Consider the following 21,589-nt stretch of genomic DNA (forward strand, 5'->3'; position numbering starts at 1 on the left):
CTTTACCTAGTAGTACATACAACTTGGAAGTGTAAATTTTTCTTGTAATTGGATTCATCTTCCTTTTTCTGGTAGGTTGCTAATGCTGTTCTTGAGGAGTACATCTTTGTTCACCTCGATAACAATTATGAGAAGTTTAATCTGCTCATGTGCGCCACTCTCTCCCCCTCTGTGTCTCTTGACTTATCTTTCACAACTCGTGGTTGCCAAATTTCATTGTTTGTCATACGTTACTGTTTGAATGTTTGTTTTTTCTCTCTCTTCTTGGTTGGGAAGTATTGTTCTCACATACTGACTTGTGTTTAGCTTCTTTTCTTCAGCTTTATGCTGCATAAACTTTTCTCACTTGTGGATCAGACATCTGTGCCAGACAATCCAGATTCCTTGCAAAATCAGGAAGTCTTACTCCCTGGTCACTTGATTACCATTTATCTCAAGGTAGAAAACTTGAAATCTATCTTCAAAATAAACATTGTGTAGAGGAAAAAATAGATTAATACGGTAAGACTTTCCCCATCCATGCTCATTTTTAGAGTCTAAAGTTGTGTCATAGAATATCCCTAATCAATCAGAAGATTGTCCCTTAAATTTTTTAGATGTTCTCTCAATCTATCACTTTTACTAAAATACAACTAATAATTTTTGTGTTTTCTCTTGATAGAAAAAGGAATTATGTGACAATATAGGATGATAGTGTGAATGATGGTCTACAATTAAGTGATGATGTGGCATAAGATGATTGCGATAGACTAAACATGTGACTTTACACTTCCTATTTTGTTTCCTAGCAAGTTTTCTTATGGTATGCATGATCACAAAGATCATCTTTTTTTTTTAGTTCCTTGTTTGAAATAACTTCTATACAACATTTTGACATCTTCCATGTATGGGGATGAAGACTCAAACTTTTGACCACTATAAATCCACCTCAATTCAAATAAATTGTTGAACTTGCTCAGGCTATAATATCTGTTAGTATCAATTGTCATTTATTTTTCCAGGGTTTTGTTGTAATTTTAAATTCAAATGTTTCATCATTTACCTCTGTAACACCCTGCTCCCCATGGTTACAAATAAAGTCATTTTTATGAAATTTCGGGGAATTGGTGTGCTACTATTGACCTTGACTTAACAAATATTTTCTATTCTAAGGAAACACTAGGTACACAGATTCCTTATAATAAATACAGCGTTTTGTATTAAAATACTGAAATCATAAAAAAGTGTACACCAAAGCATTTATTAAAAATTTCTTGAACTTTTTACCATAAAAATCATAACTTACAATTTCTTTACATGATTTAGACCTCTGTCACGCCTCCCTAGACCAAGTCCCATTCCACATCTCTACCTTTATAAAGATTATGACCTGTGGTGGTTTAAAAACATACAAAAAACAACTAAAATGAGTTGATGACTCAGTAAGAAATTCATCATCATGTAAACATACTTAACATAAGCTTTTTCATAAAATATTTCTTGCTAAGAATTGAAAATCATGATTGTTCTTAAATATGCTGATGACATGCATGACTTGAAAATATTTCTGGTATATTGACTAATCTGAATTATCTGACTGACCAACACACTTAATCCTGTGTGCAAGGATGTGTACTGGTCCCACATCTTGTGGCCACAAGGGGAACCATTGATCTGATTTGATAATAATATTATGGTGGTCCACGCTTAAGTCCGTGGCTTGCACATCCATCCAGTCTGCATTGATACTATGCATCTGAATGGCCATTTGATTAATCTGATCTTTATCTTACACTTGATCTTGTGAAAATTTATGTCTTATGCAACATAAGATGCATGATATGCATAATACATATATAACTATAATATGTGGAATAAAACATGATCATGAATTATGATGAATGACGTGCTTGCAGAAATTATAGCATGCGTGGTACATAAACATTGGCTTCCAAAGAATTGATTATTTGGAACTGATTTAAATAATAATAATATAACTAGCTAACCTATGCTAATCCTAATTTATGATCAAGCTATTTACCTTGTAGTGCTCATCCAATATTTTTTGGAGTGAAACTAATTTCCTATAGAATAGACAATTAATTTCCTTAAAGAATTTACACGTTGTCTCCTTTGAAATTTGGTTCTGTACAAAGTAAAGGGTATCATAAGTCTTTATGGTATTATGACAATTTTGTGGAAAGTCTGAACATGTTTATGATTTACAGGGCTATGGTAATTTCTTTCCCACCAAACTAGCATGGTCTGACTTATTACTTGAAAGGTTGCTTTCTTGTAAAAAAAGCAATTACAAGTTGAAAGGACAAGAATTTAAATAAATGGGGTTGGTGCTGAGAGAACAAATATGCACTGGAGGGAATAAAAAGGGCCATAATGTACTTGCACAAAAACTCTTCCGGTGGAAAAGGTAAAGTAAAACAATTGGAAGCTGGAAAAGGAAAAAGTAGCAATTGAAAGCTAAAGGACTTGAAAGCCACATGTCCAAGCTTAGAAATAAAACATTTGAAACCAGTGCTATTCGGTGAGAGAAAGAGAGCAACGAAGAATAGAGGGCTTGCTGAGAGGATGAAACTGTGAGATAGGTTGGACTCGAATTGAAGGCTGCAGTGGGGCAGTGGCTCACTAGTCGGGACAGAAGGCGACGAATATGGGTCGTGAGTGGCCGGCTGTTTCTGGGTGTCTTCCAGCAATTTCTGATGAGCTGGATTTGGATGAGGATTTAATGGTTTTTTCAAAGTAATACACGGAAGGGAAGATATTTATAGAGAAATTTGGAAGAGGGTGCCGACAAGTTCAAGTTGGACTCGGTTAATACATGTAGTGACACTAATTTGCTGAAAACTTGGTGGTGATCATCCAAGAAGAGAATTTGAAATTTAAAAACATGATCTAGGAATTCGTTCAATGCAGGGTTGGCAATGACTGAGACTACATAGGAGATTTCAATAAGTGATGAATTTAAGTGAAAATAAATTTCTAATGGCTGATTTTTAAATTCTAAAAAGAGTGTAACTCATTCAGTAAATAATAAATGAGATTTAACCTAGTTATTGAGTCTAATTAAAACTCATAATCAACCTCAGTAATTTGTAATTCGTGGGCATATGCAATATGACTCATTAAATATAATTTTAGGCTCAATAAAAGTTATCAAAATTCTGACCTTAGAATTATTGGGTTGGGTCGTTACAACCTCTTATTAGGTTTGATGTCAGGATTTCAATTATGTACTCGTGTTTGCAGCACTAAATGCAAGTATAAGTTTGTAACTGTTTGTTGCATATCAAGTGATATAAAATACAGTGAACCTGAATGTTACTGTTATATGAACTAGTACTGCCATAGCAGCCCAATTCTTATAAAATGACTCTCTCTCTCTCTCTCTCCCTAAAGCCATTATCCAAAGGAAAATGCTAGTACGCTGCCTTAATTTGCCTCCTCATTTTGACCGGTCATAAAATTTTTTTCTTTACTTTATTAAAGAAGCGACTTTTAGTGTATTGGTATATTTTTTTATTTTTTAAAAATATTTAAATATGTTAAAAAAATGTAAAAAAAGAAAAGAAAATGGGAGATTTGTGCTAGTGGGCATGCCCAGTGGTCCAATCTGGGCGGCACTCTAGCACTGCCCTTGTCCAAATATACAGCGATCTCAAAAGTAAGACTCAATTATATGCTCTGAATAAGTGGTCATGTTTCACAAAAATATTCATTTATTGAGAAAGAAACATAATATTGTTTTACTTGTACAAAAAATAGTCTCATAGCATCATTTTGCTGCCTGATCATATAGGCCTAGAATTTGTGCCAGGCTGTCTGTTAATACAAACTTGATTATTCTACTTGCTGATGCATGGTACACAGGTTGGCATTTTCACCATATAATTTGTATGCACCTTGTAATGATGATCATGTTGATTGACTCTGTCATGTGTTATATAAGTTATTAATTGTATCTGCTTTTCCTCATCAGTTCTTATTTATATTCACCTTGTGTTTATCGCGGTATGTAGGAAAAACTAGAAGATTGGCTGCGCAGGGCAAAAAAGCTTCTTCAAGATGAGATCAACAATAAGAGCAAAAATTTTGATTTCTGCAACTGTGAGTTATGTTGGCGCTTTCTCTGTTTTTGAGTCCATTAATACTGGCAGGCTGTAAAATTAAGAATGTAGTTAAAAATAAAAAAATAAAAAAATTAAGAATGTAGTTAAAAGACCAGTAGACAATCAGATCACCTGAATTGAATTTTAATTTTTTTCTCGAAATGTAACAATCTGCCAATATATAAGTAAATAAAGGATTTATGGATGTATATGGTCGCTAATGGTGTATCACGTTAGCATAAATCTGTTACTGTTAGTAAAATGCGACATAGAGTTTTCTTTATGTAAACTAAAAAGAAATAAATCTTATGTTTAGTTCCATCGTAAATCGTAAGATAATAACTATATATACATTTTACACATCGATAAAATTATCTAATTTAAGAGACCTTTCATTTCAAAGAAAAATATATAATTTGCCATATGCATGTAAAAATAAAATTTTAAAAAGCACAACTTATAATCCCCTTTAAATTTATTATGATAGTATTTTATGGAATAATATTCATTCGTTATCAATTAATGTAATGATCTTATTTTTAGAAATTTTATTCTGAATAAAAACTAACAGGTGAATTTTTATAAACTCATCTTTCATTATAGTATGTAAGCTAGTTTATACAAGTTTAATATCAAAGCTGAATATTTTGGTGCCACATTAAGTATATAATGCTACAATTGAGAATTGAGATCTCAAATAAATTTTTTCTTGCTGAATGAATTCTAAAGGATAAAAGTTCTCAACTATTTTTTCATATAAGATATCAACCTTAAATGATTATTCTAGTGTTTATTTTAGTTTGTGTTCCATATTAAGAAGCTTAATCCTGTATAATCAAGAAGTTTGGGGTCCATATTAATAAGTGTATTATTCTCATAAATTTAACTTTAGTTTAAGCATTTTTAGAATTTACCAATCAATTTGAAAGAATTTTTAGGGGCAAAGAAATTAATTTTGAAGGGACCACATCATAATTAATACATGATTTATAGAATTTTAATAAAATTTTGGGCCATATAAGAAACAATTAGAGAGAAATTTCTAGGCATATACAGATTTTAGAAAATTTTGGAGTGTACTAAGGTTTATAATTTTTTGGGGGGGCCAATTTCTATATACATAAAATTTTGATGAAAAAAGTTGGGAAAAATTGTGAATTATAAAATTTTTTGGGTGGGTCATGGCGCCCCCTAAGGTATATGTGGTTCTGTCACTGGCCAAGGACTTATACCTGCTAATTACTTTTCTTATCTCTTCTGAGTTGTTTATCTTTTAACTAGTCCGCATAAGATCAACTCCAATTAATAAACTCCATAAGGCAGGAGGTGGGCCCTCACTATCACCTCTTCCCTGTTTTGATTGTGTACTTTGTTTTAAGTTTTTTTAATTGTTCTTTTGTGTGGAAAATACTTTATTCCTTGCTCATTTATGGTGGTTATATTTTTAAGTTTAGTATATAGTGATATGTTGTCATGCAACTTGACTGAGTTTTTACTTATTCCTTAATTTGGTGGTGGAAATGCTGGCCACTGATTTGGTTGTGGGAAGTATACCATGTGGAGAATCTACTGGGATCCTTATTCATATGGTGCTGGAGAACAACAATACTGAAATGGTCTATTTGCGATTGATTGTTACCGAGTTCATGATACCATCTTCTCAAGCTTGGTCAACAAGTTGCATTTTGTTGTCAAAATATTACGCTGAAAGGAATTTTATTTTTAAATCTAGAATATAATTGATGATTGGTACATTTCTTCCAAGATTGACATTCCATCTCGTTTCCTGGAATAATGCAGTAGCTCACGTCAAGAAGGTTTTGGATAAAAATCCTGCCAAGCAAATTAGTTCTGCTGTTGAAAACATGTTAAAAACTGGAAGACTGGTTACTAAAACAGGTCTAGATTTGCAGCAGGTATTTACTTACTGGTGATCATTTTCAGTTGTGTAATTCAAAATTTTAATCTGTTCTTCCTCATAATCTGTTTGCAATACATCATCAACAGATGAAAATCTGATTTTGTAGATTTGTTGAATTCTTATTCTCCTCATTTCCTTAATCATGTGCTTTCCTTTATATACTCCTTTTGTGCTTGGGTTGTGCCCCTAGATATCTTTAATGATATTTGGTATCTTTGATTATTAAAGAAAAACAGGTGAAAACCTGTGATTAAACTTCTATTGCATTCTACTGTCTATTTATGGCATTCAAATAGATGCTGACGCAATGATCCTTTTTGGCTTTCTTTTGCCTCATTAGTGGAGTGATATGCCTGTTTCTCTTTTTTGTCTATCTTTTCCCGGGATATACCTCATCAGTGGGTTAAGTTGTGTGTAAATTAATTCAATGTTGACTCTAGGTAACTTGAAGAAAAAGGCATGCATCCAAACTCTGACTTCTAGTGGGTTTTTCTTTTAAATCGGTGAGAAAAATCTAGCATGAATGTAAACCAACAAAATTTAGTCCTGTCATCTCAGGAACATGCCATACACTACCTCCTTTTAGATCCTTGTTCAGATCTTTCCTTGAGAATCTGCTTTCTTTAAAATCAGAAATGAAATTCTGATTTTAAGCACTTCATATTGATAGATGCAGTGCTTTGTGATTTTATTTCATAAGACCTTCTGTTTGCTTTGATAAGATCTTCTTTAACATATAATATCTCAAAATGCTGGAAATAACTAAAAATGTACTGTACATACTTTTTTTCTTTTTGGAAAAAGTCTGCAAGCTTAAATTTTAAAGTAGGATTGGCCTTTATGGATTATGTTTTGCTTCACTAGAGGGCAGGCTTTACGGTTCAGGCGGAGAGGCTTAATTTCTTACGTTTTCTCTCACATTTTCGTGCTGTCCATCGAGGGGCTTCATTTGCTGGACTTCGGACCACAACTGTGCGGAAATTGTTACCTGAGTATGCATCTGCTTGCTAAATCAAAAAAAAAAAAAAAAAAAAGAAGAGTTTCATGCATATCATCATGAATTATATTTATATATGTTTTTTGATTTGTAGATCTTGGGGTTTTCTTTGCCCTGTGCATACACCTGATGGGGAGCCATGTGGCTTGTTGAATCATATGACCAGCAATTGTCGTAAGTTCATGTATCATCCTTTATAAATGAAGTTATACCAATAAAAATAAATAAATAAATGAAGTTACACTACTGAAAGTAGTATGGCTTTTCATGCATATATTGGTTGGTTCAACTCACCAGTTAAAGTTTGATCAGTGTGCTCTTTCATGCAGGAGTTTGTTTCTTGTAAGAGAGCCTTTTTTGTTAGGGGAAAAAAAAAAATGCTGGAAGAGATATCTCCTAAGGCTGATGAAATTCAGGAGAAGAAAACACACTAAAAAAGCACATAAATGGATGGTTTCCCATATTTTGGAGATAAATACTTAATTGAATTGAATTTTATTGGTGGTAAGAGAATGGTGCCATTTGTGGAGAAAATAAACTTTATTATGTCAGTTACAAACCGAAAGTGGAAATAAAAGCACAATCTTTTCAGCAAGTAGTAAAAAAACCCTAGGGGTTGGCTCAAGTGTTAAAGGCCTTGGTCTTGGGAGTATGCTCTCTCTAGGTCTAAGGTTCAAATCCTCTTGGGTGCAAACAATTCCTAGGGGCCATCAGACTGGGGGATTTTCCCTTTGAATTACTTGAGGTACACTTGTAGGAAACTCCTTGCGGGGGAGGTCTTGTGCACCCTTGGGATTAGTTGGGACACTGTTCTCAGACACTCAGTACCAATAAAAAAAAAATTCAATTGATAGCACATCGTGCTTAAATATGGGTTGTGTTTTCCAATATGTATATGAAAACATTATTTATACATGATGCTTTTTGTTATATAAGACTATAGCAAACAGTACAGGGAATGAAATGAATCTCTTACATGGCATGGGGTATGAAACAGTGGAACTAACTATTTATTTGCTTTTCTTGCCTGGAATCTTTCTTCTAGTAGGTAAATTTAGAAATTTAGGTTGCTTTTGGTTTTCAACGTTCCCTTCTTAGCAGTCTTTTTCTGTCTTATATTTTTCAGGAGTTACATCATACTTTGGTTCTGAAGGAGATGTAAGAGATTTTAAGAAAATAAGAAGGGATATTCGCAGCTTTTTGATTGGTGCTGGAATGATGTCGCTGCAGCCAATGCTAGTTAAAGTTGGTCCTCCCAAGTTTCTTTCGGTCCATATAGATGGTCATGTTGTTGGTTCTATAGCTTCCAGTTTAGTTGAAAATGTTGTGGCCAACTTACGGAAATTAAAAGTGTCAGCCGATACAATGGTTTGTTGTTAAATTCTCTTTACCTTTCCTCCCTATGGTTTCTTTCATTTGATGTACTGCTGATGCATATTTGTGGCAGATTCCGGATGATCTGGAAGTGGGATATGTTCCTTTGAGTCTGGGGGGAGCATATCCTGGTTTGTACCTCTTCACATCTCCTGCTAGATTTGTTCGGCCAGTTAGAAATATTTTGAGTCCCGAGAAAAGTCAGAACATCGAACTCGTTGGTCCTTTTGAACAGGTCAATATCTACCTTGTTAAAAGTTTTTTAGATAAACTTGGGCTTTGGTCAGTTGGTAAACCTCTTTTGTCATGGAAGTATAGTAAGAGCTTACTAATTTCAATTATCCATTTCAGGTATTTATGGAAATAAGATGTCCTGATGGAAAAGATGGTGGGAGACAAAATGCTTTTCCTGCAACTCATGAAGAAATCCATCCAACTGGAATGCTCAGTGTGGTTGCTAATCTTACACCTTGGTCAGAACATAATCAGAGCCCACGCAATATGTACCAGTGTCAAGTGTTCTTCTTTTCCTTTACTCTTTTTTCTTTGCTCTTTTTCATCCTGTATGAAGTTGTCTAATGCTCCTGTTGGTTGTTAAAATTTTTTTTTATAGGTTTTTACATCCTTTTCTATTTATAAATTGTAGATGGCAAAACAAACAATGGCTTTCTCTTCACAAGCAATTCACTTTCGTGCGGACCAAAAGCTATACCATCTTCAGGTAACTTCTTATCACTCTCTTTTTTTCTCTCTCCTCTTTATTTTACTTTAATTAGAACAGAATGGCTGCATCCTATAAATGGTTCTGCAAACTTAAGGGTCATAAAGGTCATTATCTTGTGCTGGTCCGGACTGCTGGAATATAGTTCTTCAAATAAACATTATATTTTTGTATGAAGCAACTGCTCTCTAGATTTGAACCAGTGAACCTGGGTTTTGCAGTCCAAAACTTTATGATTACCCTGGACAATGACCTCTAGATTTGCTAAAAGTCCTACAATATACACGCCACATTGAGTATGCGATAAATAGACTATATTTCATGTATGTGCTTTGGCATTCTTTACTTGGGTTTATATGTTGACTGGTCTATGAGGCATTTACAGACTCCTCAAACTCCTATTGTGCGCACAAGTACATATACGAGATACGGCATTGATGAATATCCAACAGGCACAAATGCAATAGTTGCAGTGCTAGCATATACAGGGTAATTACTTTAGACAATCTCTCTGTCTCTCGTCTTCTTTTATAGCATCTTACAGTTGTCTCTTTATGACATCCAGATATGACATGGAGGATGCCATGATTCTTAATAAATCATCTGTGGAGCGTGGATTGTGTCATGGACAGATATACCAGGTTGCTTCTTCTGTCTTCTTTGTGCTAATTTTAGTATGCACAGATGGGAATAATAGCTTGACTTATGATCTCTGTCAAAATATCTTCATAAATTCCTCTAATATGGTCCTTTTTTAGTGTTTTATATTTACCTATTTTTCTATTATGAAATCTTGTTGCTTCAATATTTGTTTTCCAGATATGTAGATTTCCATACTGAATGTACAAAAACATGGATTATATGGAAGGAAATCTCTAAGTAGGGTTCAATTGAAATGATTGACAAGGTGTCTGCACAACCACTCATGTATTGTGTGACCATATTGCATCAATGATTTTAGAGGCATGGGTTTCGATTCCCTGCACCTCCATCATTTTTCTTATGGGTAATCAAGAAGTATACATGACCCTGCCTCCATCTAATGAACACTTAACTATCAAGAAAACAGATTATGTTGATTGGTTGGTATAATTTCATATAGTGCTTGAATGTATGGTTTATCTGTACCCTGTTTTTGTGCAGACGGAAACTCTTGACTTGTCTGATCAGAGCAGCAGGTCAGAACGTTCCCAGAGAATGTTTAGAAGAAGCAACGTGGACAAATCAATGCATTCTTCGATTGATTCTGACGGGCTTCCATATGTTGGTCAGGTTGGTCTTGTTTTCTTTTACTGTTCTTATATCAGTATTATCTCTTTTGATGTTAAGGTTGACCAACTATATATGCCAACTACCTTCAGATGATACGACCAAATGAACCCTATTGTTGCATTTATGATGAGGTAACTAGTTCTACAAAAACCAACAAGCGGAAGGGTTCAGAACCTGTTATAGTTGACTATGTTGCTGTTGATGTGAAAAACAAGAAGCCGCTTCAGAAGGTAACTGAAATATGTCATCTTAATTATACGTGGTTTTAGACAATGTGTCTTAAAATTGAATATTTTGATCATTGGATTTAAGCAGTATTTTCCAGTGTGGCTCATGCCCCTCCTCATCCCCTTTTCTCCCTCATTCCAATGCTTGTATGCCATGTTTAGATTAAGACTGTAAAAAAATAGAATAGAATTGTTGAGTTTCTTTTTCATCCAAGCCTATATTTTTAGGCTCATGGTTTTCTCCATAAAACTAGTTTGCACCAAACTCGTTTCGTGTATCATTTTCTCAGTGCCATTCTCAGAAAGCCAGTACCTTATTTTACTATTGGCTATATGACCTGATTTAAATTAGCAGTCTCCGTGAGATTGATTATACTGGTGTACTTTTTCTACCCTCTACACTAAGCCTGTGGGGAAATTATATGAACTTAAATGTGTTTTGTGCCATAAACTCCAACTCCTATCTCACGGTTAGAGTAGCCACATTGTAGGGTACATGTACATTTCTTTTGATCATTGTGATCCTGTGTGGAAATTACATGACCCTAAGGCCTTGTTTGGGAACACAGGTATTCTTAGGTGAAAATTGCTAGAGACACAAAGGGATCCCATAAATTGATGTGGCACAGTGCCACATCATCTAATTTCTTTTCTTTCTTTTTTTCAATTTCTCTCCCCCTGCATCTCCATGCATTCCCAAACCCCATCGGCAATGTACCATCTCGCCACCGCTGTTGCCAGTTGCCATATTATTTTGCATTTCTCAATAGTTTAGAAAGGTCTAATGGTTGATGCTTTCTGTATTCTTTGATCTGCTGTTTGGTTATCCAGAAAGTTGTGGGTAAGTATGACAAAAATGCTAGAAGAGTTTAATTGGATTTTGTGAAGCGGAGGTCTTTTTTAGCTTTCTTGGGTCCCCAATCAATAAAATATCAAAGGTTTGGAAAAATCAACAATTTTCCTACTCTGTCTAGGCAACCATATATTTCTGATTCAATATTACTGATTGTGGAGCAACCACTCTCGAAGCCAGTTTTCCGACAACGAAGCTAGGAATTTCACGCAATCCACGAATCTCTGGATCCTAAGCAAATTCACCCACCCTCCAAAAATCACTTTCTTTTTCATAAAAAAAAAAAGAGAGAACAAAAAACAATAATCTGGGAACTGGTGATGAGCTCAGAGGCAAATAGATCAGATGGGTCTGGGAATTAGGAGTGGTGGAATCTGGAGAGAGAGAGAGAGAGAGATGAAAGATAAGAAGAGATGGGTATGTGTCAATAAAATATCTGGCAGTGCGGAAGTGGGCTGGTAGCGACGTCAGTGTCGACAGGAACGGGCGGCTAAACTGGCATGAGCTTGGGTCTGGGGGGTTGGGAAAGGGAGGGGGAGGGGACTCGGGGCGCAGTGGAATGCAGGAGTAAAATGAAAAACTGAAAAAATGAAAATAAAAAATAATAACTTAGATGACGTGGCACTGTGCCACATCAGTTTGTAGGATCTGTCTCTAGCAGCCCTCTTCTCACGTATTCTCAGATATTTCCTTCCCAAACATCTTAAATACAAAACACTTTTTAATTTCAAATTTTCAACCTTTTCATTTAATCATTAATCATTACAACTTTCCTATACTCTCAAACATGACACAAAAAACAATACAACTTTTTCAAATTTTAAAAGAAAAATAATATTCAAACGGTTTTTCAACTTTATAATATTTTTATTCAACTTTTTTTCTTATTTCCCGAAATTCAATAAAACATCTTATCTCAAGCCATTTCACTACTATTGACAAATATTCTGAGATATTCCTTTTTTATTTATTTATTTATTTATTTTTATTTATAAGTAAGAAACTTTATTGGTCAAATGAAATTAGGCAAAGTCCATATACACAGGAAGTATACAAAAGAAACACCTAATTACATTCTAGAAACCTGAAAAGAAAACAAAAACTCATGAACATTCCCTCCCTTAAGAACAATAGCAGAAAACCACTGAAGCAAAGCAGACAAACAATTTCCAGGTATCCTCAACAGCTCGCTCCTTGTTGATGAAGCACCTCTCATTCCTTTCCATTCATATACACCACATTATGCACAAAGGAATCATCCTCCATGCTGCTGCCAATTGAGAGCTACTATGATGCCTATTCCTTCTGAGATATTCTAAGTGTCCAAACGAGCCCTAAATCCCCAGCTCAGTTGTGGTGATTGCGTTGGAAGAATAATTGAAAAACAGATTTATTGTCCATTAACTCTCAATTAGTTTTTTAAGGATAGGATAGCCACCTTATTGGAGCACAAGATGGGCCAATAGTTTTGGTTTGCTGGGAGGGAAACTTTTTTTCCCCTTTTTCTAATATTTGCATAAATCCATGTTGTCAACTTCCATTGCAAGATCAGAACAAATGTCTGGAAAGTGATGATTATTTAATGACTTTCCTTTCCCTTCAGTAAAACTAAGTGAGAAATGAGAATAACCATACCAGCATCAATCTTTAATTAAATGTTGAGCTGGCTGGAACTTGCCATTTTACACTCAGATTCTATCTCAAATTTGGCCCTCCCTGGATATTCATACCCCATAAAGTACTGTTGGGAATGCATATGATCATAGATTGTACAATTTCTCTAAAATGTTTCTCATCCTTCAATACTGGAATGACGTTTTCTGTTAACATTTTTGGGTAGGTGAATATACGTTTTCGACATCCTAGAAACCCTGTCATTGGGGACAAATTTAGCAGTAGACATGGTCAGAAAGGTGTTTGCTCACAATTGTGGCCAGACATCGATATGCCATTTTCTGGTGTAACCGGGATGCGTCCAGATCTGATTATTAACCCGCATGCATTTCCATCAAGGATGACAATTGCAATGCTTTTGGAGTCTGTTGCTGCTAAGGTACTACAATCGAAAAGAAATATTGTTCTTATTTATTTTCATATGATTGATACCTTTTTGGCTTGGATATCAATTGCTGAGTATATAAATTGTGTGGATTATTTGTAACAGGGCCTGGATATTTTTTTTTAATAAGCACTAGTCTGATCTTTTTTCAGTAATTGCATCAATAATCTTCATCATTGTTTTGATGTTCCTTATCAGATTCAGATCTCTTTCGATATGTCTGTCTTTGTACCATTACCCATAATAATCTTGCTAATGCATGCGGTTTATTTTCAAGTCTGGGATCCTGGGTGATTGGAGGTGGACGAGTGGTTTTTTTAGAAGATTTTAGTTCGATTTTTGTACTAAACTTGCAATGTCAGTGAAAGGTCACATGTTGCGCAAGGAGATTTAAATGCGTAAGTTGAAAATTGAAGTAGGCCTCATGTAGGTATTCGGAAGTCAAATCAGAGGGTCAAACATATTAGTTGGTGCATATTGAGAATTATTATACCCGATTTTGTTTCAACTTCATTTTATGTAAGTTTTCCAACCTCCTAAATTTGCTGACCTCTGTATATAACTGGTTTGTAAATCCAAAAGTTATTAATGATTCACTTGAACCTTATCGCATTACCTTTTTTTTTTTTTTTTTGAGCAGGCGATCCTTCTATTTGATTTCTACTTTTAAAGGTCTCCATTATCCCAATCTCTCTTTCTGGGTTTGGCGAATCTGCTTACCATTAACGAACCAAAGTCCCATGTTCTTTGACAGATATGATAGAAGAAAGAAAAACATGATGATCTTGCATTTGGGTTGGGTTGGCCCAGAAGTTGCTATGTTTTGTATACTTTGTTTTGTTATTGTTTCTTTTGGGTGGTAGTAGAAACAAAGAAGTTATAATCTTGCAGACATGATTCAAAAGAAGGGTGCTCATCTCACGAACTGTTTTTTGAATAAATTAAATGCTTTTTTTTTTTTTTTTTGTTTCTTTTTCTAAATGGATATCAATTGCATAAAAATGCGTATCTATTAGCATTTAAAAACTTAAAAGATGCATGTAAACTATTCATTGCAGGGAGGTAGCTTGAAAGGAAAATTTTTAGATGCAACACCATTTTCTAGTTCAGTCAAAAAAGAAGATGGGGAGACTGGACAAAAGCCTGGTTCCCTTGTTGATGAGCTTGGTGAAATGTTAAAAGAGAAAGGGTTCAATTACCATGGATTGGAGGTATTGTACAGTGGGGTTTATGGAACAGAACTTACATGTGAGATATTTATTGGGCCTGTTTATTATCAGAGACTCCGACACATGGTTTCAGACAAATTTCAGGTAATCATTCAATTTTCTTTTATTTTTTCACCCCCAAATTAGTCTCCCTTGATTTTCTCATTCTTTTGCTACTCTTTTATCTACCTAATGAATCTATCATTATCTTTATTTGTTTTCACAATATTTAGTGTTCAATCCCCTCGTTTGTTCATTCTGTTTTTTTATTTTTGGCTAAATCTAAAAGAGGATGGTAATGTTGGTTAGAAATTGAGCATGAAAAAAAAGGATCGTTTGATAGGTAAAAAAAAAAAAAAAGAGAGTAGAAATCTCATAGAATTGAAATATATTTTGTATTTTTGTCCCTTGTGGTGGATTTTACCGAGAAATTTTGTATCTGCCCATCCAAAAATGAATACCTTACTAGAAAAGGCTAAAAAAAATGGATGGCAATGCAGAAATGCAAAAAAGGTTGTCATGAGATTCGATGGTGTGAAAATTTCTCATTCCTCCATTAAGGGAAATTACTGAGTGTGAGTTCAGATGATACTATTTGTACCTTACAAGAAAAGGCTTAAAAGAAGGATGGCAATGCGGAAATGCAAAAAATGTTGTCATGAGATTCCCGTTACTAGACAGAAGTTTAACTCGTGTTGGTTCCTAAAGGGATATATGGGATTTTTCTGTATATTAGAATTATTTCCCGGTTCCTGTAATCAGCTTATATCTACGTTTCTTGTCTTATTTTGTTCATTGTTATTTTTCTCTTTTCTGTTTTTTTTTTTTTTATTTTTTTTTATTTTTTTTAATTTTATTACCAAGAATAGGCACAGCCCAAGTACACAAGAAGTATACAAAGGAAATCTTCTCTCAATCTTCTCAATAACCCCATCCCATGTCAAAATAGATTTGTGAGGAGCCCCCAAGGGAAGACCAAGATACTTCAGCGGCAGTGAAGTAATCTTACACTCCAAAATATTAGCCAAAACTGAAATATTACATACGGCACCCACTGGAACAATTTCAGACTTGTTTAGGTTAATCTTGAGACCCGAGACAACTTCAAAACATAACAACAATGCTCTCAAAGATCGAATATGTTCTTGATTGGGCTTGCTGAAAATTAATGTATCATCGGCAAAAAGAAGACGAGATAATTTCATACTATTCCATTCCTCATTCCCCACTTCAAACCCGACAAGTAACCTACCTTCTACTGCTGCTTCCAACATTTTACTCAATGCATCCATGATAAGGATGAAAAGAAAAGGAGATAGTGGATCTCCTTGTCTCAAATCATGTGGACTATTAAAAAACCCAACCGGAGTGCCATTCACCAAAATGGAAAATCTCGATGTTGAAATGCAATGTTTGATCCACATACACCATATCTCTCCAAAACCATATCTCCCAAGCAAATACAAGAGAAAATCCCAACTAACATAGTTATACGCTTTTTCCTATCCAATTTAATCAAAATTCCAGATTCATTTGATTTAATTCTGCTGTCCACATACTCATTATCAACTAATACCAAGTCAAGGATTTGTCTCCCTCTTAGAAAGGCATCTTGAGATTTCGATATAATATTTCCCAACACCCCACTCATACAATTAGCTAACACCTTAGAGATTATCTTGTAAACCCCATTCACCAAACTAATAGGCCGAAAATCTACATCTCCACAGTCCCTACCTTTTTGGGAATAAGTGCTATAAATGTAGCATTGAAACTTTTCTCAAATTTCATAAATGAATAAATTCACGAAAAACCTTCATAATATCCTCCCGCACCATATCCCAACAAGATTGAAAAAAAGCCATTGAAAAACCATCTAGACCCGGAGTCTTATTCCTTGCCATTCCTCTAATCACATTGAGAACTTCATTCTCTTCAAAAGCTCTCTTCAACCATTCTGCACTTGCCTGGTCAATGATGTCAAAAAACAGTCCATCAAGCTTTGGTCCCCTTGAGCATTCTTCGCTGAACAACTTCTCATAAAAGTTGACAATGTGATCCTTAACGACCTCTTGATCTGAAATGATGTTTTCACCATCATGAAGAACCTCAATTGAATTATTTCTTTGATGAAAGTTCACCATACGGTGAAAACATTTCGTGCACTTGTTACCCTCCTTCAGCCAAAGGACCCCGGGATTTCTGTCTCCAAGAGATTTCCTCCGTTAAAGTGATCTTCTCAAGATCATCCACCAGCACTTTTTTTCTACCAATTCCTCACTGGATAAGTCCCCCAACAGCTCCCTTTCCTCCAAACTTTGCAACTGCTGCATCAAAAGTTTCATTTTATTTTCTGTGTTCCCAAACTCCTCAACATTCCACTTCTTCAAAACTGATTTTAATGCTTTAAGTTTACCGGCCAGTACAAAGCTTGGAGTACCAGAAAAGAGTACGAAGACCACCATACTCTCACCCTATCCACAAAATCCTCAGCCTCCAACCACATATTTTCAAATTTAAAATACCTTAGTCCTCTAAAAGTGCCCCCACTCTCCAACATAATAGGATAATGGTCAGAACACAATCTCGGTAACCTTTTCTGCCTCACATCAGGAAAACGAACCTCCCAAGAAGCTGAAACCAGAAATCTGTCCAGCCTAGACCATGCCCGTCCATTGGACCACGTAAAACCCCCTTCCACCATTGGAAGATCGATCAAACCAAGCTAAAAAATCAGATCAGAACAAGAATTCATGGCATGAGAGAAATAATTATACCCCACTCACTCGCTAGGGAACCAAGTAATGTTAAAATCCCCTCGAAAACACCAAGGAACATCCCAACAAAGTAAGCACCCGCCATTTCATCCCATAAAATACTCCTACTATTATCCACGTTAGGACCTTAAATCCCCGCAAAAGCCCATTCAAATCCGTCATCCACACATTTGAACTGGCAAGCAACCATAAACTCCCCACATAATGATCTACCATCTCCACTAACCTCCTATCCCACATAATAATAATCCCACCCACCCGAAGCCCCTTTCGAAACTAATTCAATCCATCCCTCACATTGACAGCTCCATAAACTGTTCACAATTGTTTGATTAACCAACTTCAGCTTGGTTTCTTGGTAACAAATAACATCAGCACTCCACTTCCAAATCATATTCTTTACCCGAAGACGTTTTCTATATTCATTCAGCCCCCGCACATTCCAAGAGATGATTGTTGGTTTCATTGATGACTATAAACAATCCTCTCCTTGCCTTTGTCTCTAAAGGCACTTCCTCCCTTCGCATTATAATTAATAGAGCATGATAACCTCTTCAATTCCCTTTCCTTCTTAAGAGCGGGTCTCGCCAATGAAGGTTGACCAGCTATTAGAAGTGCTCTAAATTGTTCCTCAAATCCGACACAATAGAGTCCCACACAATCCTTAATTTCATCCACTTTCCGCATCACCCAATCAGTTGAGGAATTGGGCCAATCAATTTCAGGAAGGATAGAACACAACAGATCAGTGTCCATTTCTTCATCAGACTCCCTCAGCTCTTCTGACTCACTTGCCTTTGCCTCCTCTCCTCCAAGAACTATTTGCTTCTCAGATTTTACGCTTTGGGAGCAAGGGACCCCAGAAAAAAACTCCTCAATGGACCCAATGACATTACCACTCAATTCACATCTCCCTTCACCACTTCCACCCCCTCTTAAACCCTCTCATTGCCTTCAAAACATAGCTCAATAAGAACCAGTAACGATTGAGAAGAGAACCTCCCAACCCTGAGATGAGAATCTCCCTTCTGAATCTCGGGCTCTGAGGAAGACAACATGCTCCCCTTCGCCGGAGTTGAACACACCACCTGAGTACCCTTAGAGGGATCGACGTTCCACCATTGTCCCCTTCTGTGGAGAAAGCTCAACCTCTTGTGCCATCGAGGGTAAAATATGGACAACCTCAGAGTTTCAATTCTCAAATCTGAGTAATTGAATAGTCGCTGGTGGATGGACCCTTCTTGGAGAGCCTCTCGGAGACTCGCCTGCTACTGTCGACCATTTCTATGACATCATAATGTTTGTCGGAGCCACTGAGCCCTTGGGCTGGGCCACCTCTTGAGCTGTTTGAGCCCTGTATCTCGCATGAAGGCTTTGCCCTCCAAAAACCAGACCCATTCCGGCCCACAGGCCTATCTGCTAACTTAACATTAAGACCCACAGGCCTGTTCTGCTGCTCCCCCATCCTTTTTCCTTCTTTCTTATCCTCCAAATTTAGGCTCAAACCCATAAACAGACCCACCCTTCATCTACCTTCTTCAACATTGACTCCAACCTCTCCTTCCAACCAAATAACTCTGCCCTTACGCGCCACAGAGACCCTTCAACTTCTCCAACTTTCTGCAACACCTCAGCAGGCCAACCATTCTTCCTTCCATCCATCTGCTTCCACCACAAAATGTCATTTCTTTTGTTACCTTCCAACACTGATTCATCCTTCCTAATTTTTTTTTTTTTTTTTGGATAAGTCATCCTTCCTAAATTTACCAATGCCAAAACTCTGATGAGGAACAGAACCCTCCTTCTGCCTTGGATTTGTTAATGCCGACAGGTTAGACACTTCGCAATGATGATAAACACCTTTTGAAGATGTATTAGAAATCAATTCTTATTTCTAGAAACCCGTTCGCCACCACCCTCTGTAGGAGAAACTCTGTTTTCAGAACCTGAAACAGAGTCCCTAAAATCAACCATCTCTCATTAATCTCACAAAACCTGCCCAACCACCCCCTTTCCACCCTTCTGGAATCACTAAGATTCCATTCCCCTTACCAGTACCAAACTCAGTCAGCTTCACAAATCTGCCAAACGTGTTTTGACACTTTTGGACCATAAAACTCTATTACCTTCCCTTGTCTGAAAAGAATCTTTATTGCCCACTATCCTCAGACAATCCTCCACCATCTTGTCCATCCAAGTAACATTCCTCCACTGAGATGAAGAGACTTAGACATCTTCTTGCTTCTCTCAGTAATACAAGAAACATTACCACCTTTGCTACTAAACACGAACCTCTTAGCATTTATCCAAAAATTATCATCCATCTTCAACAAACTAAAGATAAAACTAAAAGACGAAAAGGACAGAGGGAACACGAATGCGGGAAGCAAAGAAGTATTAAGGATTATCCCCGACGAGAAGTGCCTGGGATGGAAGATGAAAGGTCATACCCCGAGAGAGAGAGTTCCACACTTTTATCCGAAGTATAAACGTTGAAACTGCCTCCTTTCCACATTGCCCAACTGTGCACGATCTTACGAGTTTTTGCCTTGTTCATTATCATAGTATTAAGTATAATTATTAATACTATTTTTTATCCGAATAAAAAAAATTATCATACTATTAAGTACAATTATTACCACTATTTTTTTTTATATTATTATTCTTTGATTTAGTCATTATTATCTCATATCGGGAAAGGGAGGGTTGATGTCCTCTTTACATTCTCCAATTTTAAGATACCCTTGTTTTTCCTCTTATTTCTGCGGCCCAAGGACTCAAATTGTGACTATTAGATCAATGATTAACTCTGGGAACTTGTGTTCATGTGCAGGTCCGTTCTACTGGAACTGTCGACCAGATCACCCGGCAGCCTATTAAAGGACGAAAGTTTGGTGGGGGTATTCGCTTTGGAGAAATGGAACGAGACTCTTTGCTTGCACATGGGGCAGCATATTTGTTGCATGATAGGCTCCATACTTGTTCTGATTATCACATTGCTGACGTTTGTTCTCTATGTGGAAGCATCCTCACAACTTCATTCGTCCAGCAACAAAAGAGAGCAGTGCGGGAGATTGGCGGGCTACCCCCTGCTAGGGCACCCAAGAAGGTCACTTGTCATGCTTGTCAGACGAGTAAAGGAATGGAGACAGTTGCAATGCCCTATGTCTTCCGATATTTGGCTGCAGAGTTGGCAGCTATGAACATAAAAATGACCCTCCAGATAAGCAATAGTGCCGAACTGTCAAATTAAATTTCCTTATCTAATGTCTCTAAGCTGTTATATATTTGAAATTGTTTCCGTTTAAAAGACTTGCTATTCTTTCTAGTGACTCAGAAGTTTTATTTTATTTTTTCTCGCATAGTGACTGTAAAAGTCCAATCGTGGTGTGTGGTGGCATGGTGCAATGTTCAGGATTTTTGCAGAGTGCATGCTCATGGATTTGCATTGTGCTCAAAGATTGATAGCTCTTTAGGTGAGAACTTTCTAGGTGAATTCCAGTACCCAGTCAAATCTCGACAAGTGCCTCCTATAGTGTGTATTGAGTCTACTTGCACACTAATCCGTTGAGATCACCTAGCACATTGCAGAAGCCGAGGAATTGTTGTGACAGGCTGTGGAAAATGTTCTATTTGATGAGAAACTTCAAAGCAAGAGTAGGAGGGCAATAGAGTGTTGAAGATCAGGAGTGAATCATTCAAAGAGGTTAAGGTTTGAGTAAATGGAGATGAGGGTGGTGGACAAACGAGTGGAATAGTTTTTTGGTTCTGAGTTGGACTTGCAGTATCCAATTAAAATGACCCTGTGGGGATTTTTCTTGCAGGTTTTTAGAGGGCCTTGCAGATGATTTTTTGATAATGGACATTGAGGTTGTGGTGGACCTTAGGGCTGTAAATTAACATGGCTACGCAATGAGTCGCTCAATATCAGCTCGGTCAAACTTTAGTTCAGCTCGATTTGTTTATTAAATGAGTTATTTGTGAATACAAAATTATGGTTGATTATTAAATGATGTACAATTAGTACAAAGTTCAGTTCCACCCGTATAAGAACTTAGAAACCCGAATAATTTTATA

At 36.2% G+C, this 21,589-nt stretch overlaps 1 protein-coding gene across 2 annotated transcripts in view; it reads left to right on the forward strand.

Moving 5' to 3' along the window:
• The window catches only part of LOC122313149 (DNA-directed RNA polymerase I subunit 2), a 42,739-nt gene extending 21,877 nt beyond the window's left edge, over positions 1 to 20,862 (forward strand). For both annotated transcript variants that reach the window (XM_043127903.1, XM_043127904.1), the window contains 17 exons: positions 76 to 149; positions 321 to 438; positions 4,014 to 4,101; positions 5,904 to 6,019; positions 6,889 to 7,016; positions 7,116 to 7,195; positions 8,148 to 8,389; positions 8,469 to 8,630; positions 8,747 to 8,911; positions 9,042 to 9,116; positions 9,502 to 9,605; positions 9,682 to 9,757; positions 10,260 to 10,388; positions 10,478 to 10,618; positions 13,309 to 13,521; positions 14,586 to 14,840; positions 20,346 to 20,862. In XM_043127903.1, the coding sequence (XP_042983837.1) occupies positions 76 to 149; positions 321 to 438; positions 4,014 to 4,101; positions 5,904 to 6,019; positions 6,889 to 7,016; positions 7,116 to 7,195; positions 8,148 to 8,389; positions 8,469 to 8,630; positions 8,747 to 8,911; positions 9,042 to 9,116; positions 9,502 to 9,605; positions 9,682 to 9,757; positions 10,260 to 10,388; positions 10,478 to 10,618; positions 13,309 to 13,521; positions 14,586 to 14,840; positions 20,346 to 20,765 (2,586 nt within the window). In that variant the 3' untranslated portion in view covers positions 20,766 to 20,862. The remainder of the gene's footprint in view (positions 1 to 75; positions 150 to 320; positions 439 to 4,013; positions 4,102 to 5,903; positions 6,020 to 6,888; positions 7,017 to 7,115; positions 7,196 to 8,147; positions 8,390 to 8,468; positions 8,631 to 8,746; positions 8,912 to 9,041; positions 9,117 to 9,501; positions 9,606 to 9,681; positions 9,758 to 10,259; positions 10,389 to 10,477; positions 10,619 to 13,308; positions 13,522 to 14,585; positions 14,841 to 20,345) is intronic.
• The last annotated feature ends 727 nt before the right edge of the window (positions 20,863 to 21,589 follow it).

The sequence above is a fragment of the Carya illinoinensis genome, chromosome 6, assembly GCF_018687715.1.
Source record: "Carya illinoinensis cultivar Pawnee chromosome 6, C.illinoinensisPawnee_v1, whole genome shotgun sequence".
Lineage (NCBI taxonomy): Eukaryota > Viridiplantae > Streptophyta > Magnoliopsida > Fagales > Juglandaceae > Carya > Carya illinoinensis.